Below are 11203 nucleotides of genomic sequence, written 5' to 3' on the forward strand. Positions count from 1 at the left end.
AATAAGTAAAAAAGTTCGTATAAATGTATGTCCTAAAATGCTTAGTTTCGGAGATACTGGGTGTAGAAGTTTCATTTTTATTTCGATTTTTTCCAAATAATTTCTGAAGTAACGTCAATATGTAGATGAAAATTGGTGACATTCTTTAAGTAAAAAGTCACGGAAATGTATATTTTTTCACCCAGTATTTTTTTACAGGTACAAACGAAAAGTTAATACTCTTCAAAACAGTTAAAAACATATGTAGGTGGCGCCCTCTACAAATAGGAGTCATATTGACATTAAAATCAAATTTCCCATATTAAAAAACTTCCAGACATAAATTTTTATTCAAATATTGACGTTTTATTGATTATTTGGAAAAAATCGAAATAAAAATGAAACTTTTACACCCTGTATCCCCGAAAGTAAGCATTTTAGAACATTGATTTATACGAACTTTTTAACTTATTTTTATCTGCAGAATATACTGGCAAAGTTTCCGGAATACAGTTCGGATCACCCTGTATATTTTATTGCACAATTTCACTGATGTCTAGAGCTTATAAAAAAACAACTTTTAATGAATCACAAATGAGATAATATGCGTGCCCTGTTCTGTGTTATAGCCCCACTGGGAGATATTATCACAAAAAGAGTTTTAGGTGTTGTTTTTTAGACATTGCATGTAGAAGCTTTCTACACATAATAACATTAAAAATATTATGGTTCATGTTAGCTTAGTCCATTGGGAATAATTCACTTAATAATTGAAATATATTTTGTTTTATTCAAAAAGTTACATTATCTTTAAAGGTGAAATAAATACATTTGCACGATTTTAACACACGTACTAAAGTTTAGAGATAAAAAAATTCTTTTTTTTTTGACAAAATGGATAACTATGAAAAAGACTGAACCATTTGTACCAAGTGAATCATATTATCAGCCATCTGAAAGGTCTGATTCTATCGATTCTGAAAGTATAGTTTCATTTATCATTATTTTCACTATTACTACATCAATAAGTTAGGCAGTTTTTGTTACAAATACTTAGATATAGGGAAATTAAAATAACTTTGGTTGCACATCATAATACGACCACCAGCAAACTCCATAAGACGACGCATTGTGTCATTGATGACGTGCACCGTAAGTTGTTTTAATTTCCCTATATCTGACATTTTGTTGATCTGAACAAAACTGCACGAGGAAGAAAAATTTTACCATTTTATATAGACGTAACGTAACACACTCTAAAAGGCAAAACATAAAAGATCTTCTTCCCTTTATCCCGCCAATATACCATAATTTTTATAAAAATCGAAGAAAATATCTACTATTAATAGACAATGTGAAATCAACAAATCTCTTAATGACGAAGAAGAATGTGCCGATGAACCAATTTATATCTAAAATTTTAAATATTTTCAGAGAATACTTGTTCAAGCCCAAAAAAGTATAAACAAACGTTCTTAAAAATGACCACAGTTGTATTTTGAATTACTTTAGTTTTGCAATTATACAATTGAAAATATAATAAAGCATTGCGTCAAGTTTTCTTCTCTAGCTTGTTTTATTTGAATTAAGTAAAAAATTAAAAAACTTTAACTCTTATTTTCTCCGTAATTAACTTCATCCAGTTCGCTTCTCAACCTATCATATAAAGAGAGAACTTAGAAGGATAAAATAATATAGGAATGGTTTAAAGCGCGTTTGTCAGTGCTCTTCTTCACATGATGTGCGCATACCCATGACTTAACAGCGTACACTTAAGTCTGTACGCGACTTTAGATTAATCTTAAGTTAAAAAATGGTATAAAACTAAGGGTATGTGCTTACCTGGGCCACGTGTAGACGCCCGACACCTCGAACCCGTAGTGCCACGAACCGCTGTAAGCCCCCTGGCCTTTAGGGCCCGTACACACGCCGTGTCCGTGCGCCTTGCCGTCCTCCCAGCCGCCGCAGTAGGTGCCGCCGTCGTCGAAGTCGAAGCGGCCGCCGTTGACGTGACTTCGGGCGGCGGCCGTGCCGGTGGCGCCGGCCGAAGCTTCGGCTACGGGGGGCGGCTGTTGCGCCTGCGTCGGTTGGTGCATGCTGCTGATGTGCTGGAACAAAAGACAGTTTTTCTTTATAAGTATTATAAAACTACAAAAAATGTTAATTAGTGCTTATAACACAGTAACATTGGATGTATACTATAAATCCTATGTCGAAAAATAATCCTATATTGTGTGTTATTGTATATACAGGGTGGTCCAAACTGTATTCCGGAAACTTCGGCAGCATATTCTGCAGATAAAAATAAGTAAAAAAGTCCGTATAAATGTATGTCTTAAAATGCTAGTTTAACATGTTGAGTAGATAGTTATATTTCACTGAAATGATACATTTGGGTACTTTTTATTTTTTTAAATTAATTATAAATTTTCCTGCCAAAAAATGATGCTAAAACAGTTTCTGTTGAACTTTAGGCACAAAAACATTTCAAATTTATGATTTCACTATAATAATTATTTAGTCAACAACATTATGTTTAATTTATGTCAATGATGACAGGAATTGTTAATTTTGATTCCAAATATCTCGAGAACCATTACTCGTAGCGATTTTTACCAAGAGATCTTTTTTACGTGGAAAACGTCGTAAATGTATATTTTCTTACTCATTAGTTTTATACAGGTACGGACGAAAAGTTAATACTCTTTAAACCAGTTAAAAATATGTAGAAGGGCGCTCTCTATAAGTAGGAGTCATATTGACATCAAAATCGAAGTTCTCATATCAAAAAACTCACGGACACTAATTTTCATTCAAATATTATGTTACTTCAGAAGTTATTTGAAAAAATCGAAATAAAAATGAAACTTCTACACCCTGTATCTCCGAAATTAAGCATTTTAGGACATACATTTATACGAACTTTTTTACTTATTTTTATCTGCAGAATATGCTGCCGAAGTTCGGAATACAGTTGGGACTACCCTGTAAATCTTATGTTCACATGTATTTGTCAGTTCTACGTTAATATATTACAAGCCCTATATTCTTATAATGCAAAAGTTCATGCGTTTTAATATAATATCTTCGAAAATAAACGGCATCAGCGATGGTTATGAAATGAAGATCGCTGTGAAAATTATATGGGGAATGTCATCAATCACCGTTTTCAAGCTAACTGTATTAGGTTCACATTTAAAATAAAATCATTGTACAATACTTTTAACTGTGAACAAAATATTAAAATACGCAAACTTGGCATTGAACATTAGATTCAATATACAAACATTATTTTTTGCTATCATATAGCTATTTATAGTACAGTTTGACCGTAAAAAAGGCGCCAAAGACGGCTGGTGAATGACAGTCGATGATAATTTTGGTGAGATCAATCTCTATAGACGTAATTTACTAAAACCTGACATAAAAGTTGTCGAAATTAACACTAAGTAATTATAGAAAGATTAAAAAAGTATAGAACGAACCTAACCTAACCCAGAACATACAAATCTGTTTCGAAAAAAAAATTATTCCTCGAATTTTGAACTACACCATTTAAAAATTATTTTTACTCGCACAAAAATAAATTACAACCTGTTTAAGGCCAACTAGCAATAAGCGCCATTAAGAAAAGTACGAGTTAAGTAAATGACGTCTTGACCTCGTCAAAATTATCATTGATTGTCATTTACCAGCCGTCTTTGATGGCGTTTTTTTTTCGATCGTATGGTAGAAATCAGGGTTAGGTAAAAGGACACTCCTATAAACATGAGTTCCAAAATGCATAGTTTTAAAGATACAAGATAAACCTTAATAAACCTGATAAAAAACAATATTTTTTAGAGGTAGTTTTTTTTATTTATCTTAAACACCGTTATTGTGTGTGTTTTTTTTGCAGGTAGCACGAAACATCAATGTTATAACCATAGGTTAATAAGTTGTAATTTGGTATCAAAAGTATTTTAAAATGTTGCTCTAGTTGCAAACAGATTTAATGTTTAATTTGTTTAACCAGCAAAGAATTGGTTTATTTGTTTTTCTCCTAAAGAGTTCTAGATAGGCATATGATGCAAGGGGAAAAAGTTGCATTTTTATTTACCTTATCTAAAAAACATAAAAAATGAAAAAGTGTCAGTGGCGTGCATTTTTTCTCAAACATATTCGATAAGGTGTCGCCTAGGACGCCACTGAAAATAGTAATTATAATTTAATTGGGCTTCGATTAGGCCATTATTACTGGAAATAAAATTGACAAATAGTTTTAAAAACATTTTCGACGAGGATTCGCCCACTGAAATTTGGCTATACATTTTTCGAACACTCTGTATTTGAATTTAGTCAGAATTAAAATTAAATCTAAATATTTTTATGGATATAGGTATACCGAGTGGTGCATAGTCGTTGGAAACATATGAAACCCCATGCAAATTCCCTATTGTCTTTCCAGCTAGCATAAATACATTTTTAAAGGTCTGCGTATGCTAAATACACACATGCCAATTGATTTTAACTAATTTACGAAAACATGCATCTATTTTTAAATTAAAACCGAACAGGTAACAATGCAAAACAAGGCAAATGCCAACATACCCTACAAGTAGACACTGAAAAACTTAAGATACAGTGATGACAGTGTGAAGATATTTCCCGCACAGTAGCATTGACTTTTTACTTGACAGTATTATCATGACTTTTTTCTCAATTCTGTTATTCTCTAGCTCATAATAATTACAATTAAGTATTATTTATTTTAAAATAGCATTTGACAACGATAAAATCATAGGTTGACAACTTAAGATATGTTGGCATTTGTCTAGTTTTCTATTAATTTAAAAATAGATAAAAATAGAAAGTTTTTCTTAAATTAGAGTTAAAACTGGCTTGTCCAAGTTTGTTCAAATTTGGCATACGTATGGCCCGTAGTGCAGCAAAACTCTGGATACGGGAAAAGTGGAATGTTACTGCAGGAACAGACAGTGGCACAGACATAGCAAGGTCTTTATCCAAGGACCTAGCTCTAAAACACAAGGAACTGCTCACAAAGGAACTGCTAATGCTTAGCAGGAATAAAGTGCGGATTACAACAGGACACATGGTTATCAAGTGTTACCTGAACAAGCTCAACCTGTATCGAGGAAGTCTTTGCTTCAGACTCTGCGATAATGATCCTGAAACAGCGAAGCAGATTTACAAACGACAGTATTTATTTGGAAAAGCATGGCTAGAACTCGAGGAAATATGCTCCCATTCTATCAAGGACCTGCATAAGTTGGTGCAAGGAGGATGGGTGCAGGCATAAAAAGGGGATAAACACAGGTTGCAGTGTTTCCGGCAGAGGATGGCTCCTTATTATTGAAAAAAAGCATAGGCAGATCTTTAAAAACATATTAACAATAAGGAAACCAGTATTTGGACAGTTCAAAATTTGCATGGGATTTTTTATGCTTCAAACAGCGATGCTCCACGCGGTATAAACTGCCCAAATTTACAGTAGACATTTCACAATACGGAATTTCGATCAAGGTTCTCCCAAGGCTAAACCCGATCCTGGCTCAATTATAGCTACATTCCAGGAGAGCTACACCGAGAATAGGTGAATCCAAAAGCACACCACAATACCACAATATCCCATACATCAACCTCACTCGTTTCGAAGCAGTATCCCGGCCCAGGTCTCCGGCTCGCTCAGCAACCTACCTAATCCGTCCTCCGTAGAACTGACTCTATGTAGCAGTATCAATGACACACTGGTGACGTATCGCACACTGGCAAATCCGTCTCCCGCATCGCCTGACGTCGTCGTGATATTGGCTCGTTTCACCGAGTAAAATTACTCGATCGCTAGCTACTAGCGTGCGTTTTTTCGTTTGTGCTGCTGGCTCGGCTTGAGTTGGTTGATGAGTATCGAGTAAAAATGTTGATCGAATCGTTCGTATGGCGGCGGATGATCTCGATGGGCCGATAAGAATGTCATCTCGGCATGACGCGCGCGCTATGCGGTAACCGCCCGGTAGTGTCGCGGCGCGGATCGGCGCAGTACTGGGCGGCCGGGGGCCGACGTCGACGTCGACGGGCGCCGCGACGGAAGGAAGGCGCAAGCGTCGGGACGGGCGTCGTGGCGAGGTTGCCGGATTGGGCGCCGTTTCGTAGGTTTTAAAGTTTTTTTTTGACTGTATTCTACAAATTCCACTAACAGTATGTCCCCGAATTGTCTTTACAAGAGGAAAATATTTTTCATTATTGACATCTTTATAAAAACGCATTCTTCATAAAAAATTTTGCTTGTTCTAAAATGGTTAATCCTGTTCATAGTTTTCCAAATTTCCATACCGTTTGAGAAAAAATTGAAAAAGTCTTAAAAACCAAGTATATCTAATATAATTTCGTTTTCATTATTTGTTACATTGTTATTGATAAAATTTTAATTAACGTCATATTTTTTGCTGTTTTAAAATGTTAAAGAAGCACAAAATTTATTTTGTTCAATGCTAAAGCAAGGGTGATAATACTGATAATAGTTATCGGGAAATATCATACTTTAAGGACAGCAAAAATATGACGTTAATCAAAATTAATAATAACCATCTATATCAAAGAATAAAATCAAAATTATGTTTAAACTGGCGGATTTGAAACTTAACATAAAATAACATTTTGTGTGAAATATTTCATATTAACACAGCAATCTGTATTTTATTATCTATTACTATACTTATAAATAAATATAAAGATAGCTCTTCTAGTTGCTTTTTGGAAATTTCATTTTTTGCGAGTGTTAAAGAGCGTGGAATTTTATTTATCGCCATTTTAGTTCTACCTACGGTCAAGGAAAAAAAAACAGGCTGGAAGCTGAGGCAAAATATATAAAATTAATATTTTTGGGCCTATATTATTGGTGTTTTAATATATTATATACCATATAAAATATACAAAAAAAAATAATGAATGAAATTAATTTATTTGTTTTTAAATTATTTTTTTATTAAACGTATTTTTTCAAGATATCTTGGGCTACAACAGCGCAAATTTAAAAAGTGCTTGAATTTAAGAGTGCTTAAAAACATTTTTAAACCAAAATTCTATTTTATTAATAAAGCGCTATAATATGTTTTTTGGCCAAAAGTTTGGTATAAAATTCCCACTATAAAATTACAGCAATGTAATAATCTATACATCAATAATATATAAACCAATATGACTAATTCATTTTAATATAACTCTTTTAGAATAATTTTCTTCCCTACAAGACGATTGTATTAGATTTTATATCTGACGATTCATTTCTTAAGATACCACTTTATATTTTTATAAATACGGAGTTTTTATTTCATTTTTTAAAAGCTTATGCTTTTAAAATATTACACACTTACGCAAAAAAAATGTATAATAAAGAATATTCCAATAAGAAGCAATGTGTTGGAGTGATATAATATAGGATCACTTTTATTATGTGTGTGTTAAAAACAAGCAACATTTTTTTTTGTTAAGTGTGATATTATTGCATTTGGGCTCTGATTTGGGAGATCATAAGTTTTTTTTTAAAAGAAATTAAAAATCCAGGTCCATATTTAAACAAAACTATGCGATGTGGCCTTTTTTTTATAAGAGACAAAAAATGTAGTAAATACTAGAGGGACCATTCTACAAAAAGAAAATCTCTCATTGGTAGAGTTGGAAAATATTTACATTAAAATTTATGTAGGGGTGGGGGTAGTTTTCATCCTTCCCGTACTTTTTTTATTTTTGTGAAAGTCAAATGTTAAAGCACTTGGCAAAACATAGTCACCCAAAATCTCATTCAAATCGGAATAACGGTTCTTCAAATATCTTAAAAAATATTTTTAATTTTTTAGAGCTTTATGCCCTCTAGTGGACAAACGAAGCACTTTTGTATAAAGGTAAATTATGTCCAATTAACTTATTTTTATTAAAAAATACGTACTAGTTCTATATCCACGGAATATTGGGATACCCTGTATTAACATTGTCAAATTTTTATCAAATATCTACATTATAAAATGCTAATGTTTAGCTGTGTCGTCTCTACTGAAGTAACGACTTGCTCTAGAAAGTTGCTTTTTTTACTAAAAGATACCTAATATTGGCTCTTCTAAAAACTGTCGTCGCCGGATTTTTTGTTTTTCATTTAATTAAAAAAAATAAAAAGTAGTTTTTTCCTGATGCCGTGGCGGATGCGCCAGGCTTCAACTAGTCTTATAAAAGATCGTTGAGAAAGAAATTTGATAGTGTAGTACTGGCCTAAGAAACGTCAAAAATCTATTACCATAACCATCCTCTTGTAACGCAGGAAAAGTAGTAATGGTAATATATGAAATTTGTATTGTTATATCTTTTCAAATACAGCCAGAAAAAATCTTCGGAAATACTTACCTAATCGGATTTTTTTAGATTTAGATATGATTTGTGTGCGCAACTTTTCTCTAATTTAATCATCATTTTATCTCTTCTGTATTATGAGATCTCTGTAGTCTGTAGTGTGCATTTTATAAGTTTGAGACACTGTATAAAATAGTTTATATACCCAAATATACTCTTTTAAATATTTACATAGTCACTAATTTCCTGTCTTGCAAAAATGCGATTTATTTTAAGTACATACCTACGCGAATAAAGTGAGCAGAAATAGACATAAAAATTATTAAAAAACTTACCTTATAAAAACTATCAACATATTTTTTGTAAATTCACAATTCCTGCAGCATTCCAAAGATAGTTTAAATGTATTCTCTCCAACCCAAAAGGTTTCAATAATTTCTCTTAATATTTTTTGATAGGTGCCTTCAGCCAATGAATATTTTTCCTGATTTGATTATGATACATTAATAATAATCACTACATTCACTTTTTAACATTTCTTGTTTAAATAAATCAAAATTACAACAAATTATTAACACTGACAGAGTCAAGTCTCAAAATACTGATATTTTTGTGACATTAAACAATGACAATTGCCTGAAGTCATGGCTATGCTTGATCAAATATTTTCCCCCGCGTAATTTTAAAAATACAAAATTTCTGTCTATTAGGTAGGTCAGAAAATATTTTCTTAAATAAATTTATTCTTAAACATATAGGTATTTGACTTTGTGACATTATTTATGGATATAATGAAATTATTATGGAAAAAAATAGACTAGCAATTGGACATTGTCCAGTTTTTTTGTAGGTAGAGTAATAAATAATAATATAATCCTTGCTCCGAAAAAATCCTTATATAATTTTCCCGCATTTAATCTAAAATAGATTACATTATAAAAGAAATATCATAATGTTTATTTCAGTATAAAGAAATCAATCAGAAGATCAACGACCTCGATATAAATTACTTATAAAATCAAACACAGCTCAATAAAAGGTCAAGTGTAACAAAACATCGATTTTATATATTAGGAAGTTTACTTTTTCAATAATTAGTTCCATGAACAGAAAAATGCGCTTATGTATAGGTATAAAAAAACATTCTGCATACATATATACATTCATTAAAATGCATGGCATGTTTATGTAATATTTACTGACATTTTAAGTAAATATTTTGGTTAATTCATTATTCTTAATATCAAATCACGTCCAATATTTAATAAATTCTTTAGAGATGTTTTAATTCTATGTAGAAGCCAGTGGCGGGTCTTCAAGTTTATCATATTCTTCTATAATTTCTATTTATTCCAAAAATTATTCGTCATAGATTTGAAATTTATACACAGAAGCTTCCTAGAATTGATAAACAAGACTTGGTGCTGCTTGGTGCATTCTGCGCCGGTGCTGCCACCATCGGAGAATATCGTAAACAACCGGCATATACAAATATACCGGTTTAAATAGCGAATAGACGAAAAATTTATTATACAGGGTGTTTCAAAAAACATGTGCCATCTCTTGTGGGGAGATTCCTCATGTAAAAATAAGATTTATTTTTCATATCAACGTAGGTCCCATTCTGCTTTGTTACGTAGCTACAGGGTGTTACAGTCTTAATAATCTTTCGGTTTATTATAATTTTCTTCCAAGATCTTTTAGTGATTCGAATTAAATTTTGGGGGTAAAAGTTACTATAAGTGTTACATATTTTAATGCTAAAAAGTGTCAATAAATTTATCAGGGACGTGCATATATGGGTTATCACCGGAATATTTTTTTCAAAGAAAAAAACATGTGCGGCACTGACTTTTTTTCTTTTGATATCAAAATTGTGTAAGTCGTTTAATGTCAATTAAAAGCTATCTCTTGATATTTTGTCGAATTCGGCCTCCTTCATGAGATAAACGCAATTTTTTATTAATCACAATTAATGAAATTAAAATAAAGTTGTTAAATTGTATATTTTACCTCTCATTTATTATTAAATATTATTACTATTAGTTATTATTACTATTAGTCCAACCTACAGCAATTTCAAATAAAAAAATAATGGTATTTAAGATAATTACAAAAAACCTAATTTTGAAAAATTTTAACATCCTGTAACTCTAAAACTATACATTTCCATATCCATGTTTATAGGAACTTTTTTTCATATTTTTTGATGAGGAATCGATGAGTACTTATTTATTGTTGGCTTGGCAGAAATAATCATGGATTACAATTTCAAAGACCACTGTGAACCCTAGATCATATATACTTACGTGAATAAATCAACGCCATAAGTTTAGCATTAAAAAACATGTCTCCAACATCACGACATGCCATTTTCAAACCTTCTTTAGTGCACTTAAGAAACGTTCAATAGGTTTGTCTTTCTCGAGGACCATACTTTGCGCAGGCGCATTAAAAGTTGCACGTATTTCCAAAATAATCACAATTTTATACGGTTTAGAAAGTACAAATTATACATTGTTATGGAAAGCAACTTTTCATGGTCATCATATTGTCATAATTTTATTTCCATCGTGTTACGACGCTTGTTTTTTGCGTTTTTATTTTAAAAATTGTATTTTATCGACCGTTTTTATATAGCCAAGGATGCAAGTGTCTTCAGTGAGAAGTTAATTTTAAGTTTGTGCAATTATATTTCTTTTTTTTATTGGTCTTTCTAAATACTCGTAAAATGACCAGAAAGTGTTTGGTGTGTGGAAGTTTTAATATAAAGGTCCCCGAATTATCTTTTCATATGCAAATAAAGTATTTAGTGGTTCCTTTATTTATATTAAGTTATATTAAAATTATATTAAATTTTTTTTTATAAAAAACAGATAGTATGCAT

General features: G+C 31.6%; 1 protein-coding gene across 2 annotated transcripts in view; it reads right to left on the reverse strand.

Annotated features, from left to right (window-relative positions):
- Window positions 1-8780, reverse strand: part of LOC115878728 (junctophilin-1) — a 76510-nt gene extending 67730 nt beyond the window's left edge. Inside the window, exons 1-2 of one of the 2 annotated variants that reach the window (XM_030895312.1) lie at window positions 8652-8780; window positions 1822-2087 (exon numbers count right to left, since the gene is read on the reverse strand). In XM_030895312.1, coding sequence (XP_030751172.1) covers window positions 1822-2075 — 254 coding nt within the window. In that variant the 5' untranslated portion in view covers window positions 2076-2087; window positions 8652-8780. Of the gene's footprint in view, window positions 1-1821; window positions 2088-5676; window positions 6033-8651 lie in introns of those variants that run through there. The other variant, XM_030895311.1, reaches the window with a different exon arrangement.
- Window positions 8781-11203: the final 2423 nt, after the last annotated feature.

The sequence above is a fragment of the Sitophilus oryzae genome, unplaced genomic scaffold, assembly GCF_002938485.1.
Source record: "Sitophilus oryzae breed Bouriz unplaced genomic scaffold, Soryzae_2.0 scaffold_1521_pilon_pilon, whole genome shotgun sequence".
Taxonomy (NCBI): domain Eukaryota; kingdom Metazoa; phylum Arthropoda; class Insecta; order Coleoptera; family Curculionidae; genus Sitophilus; species Sitophilus oryzae.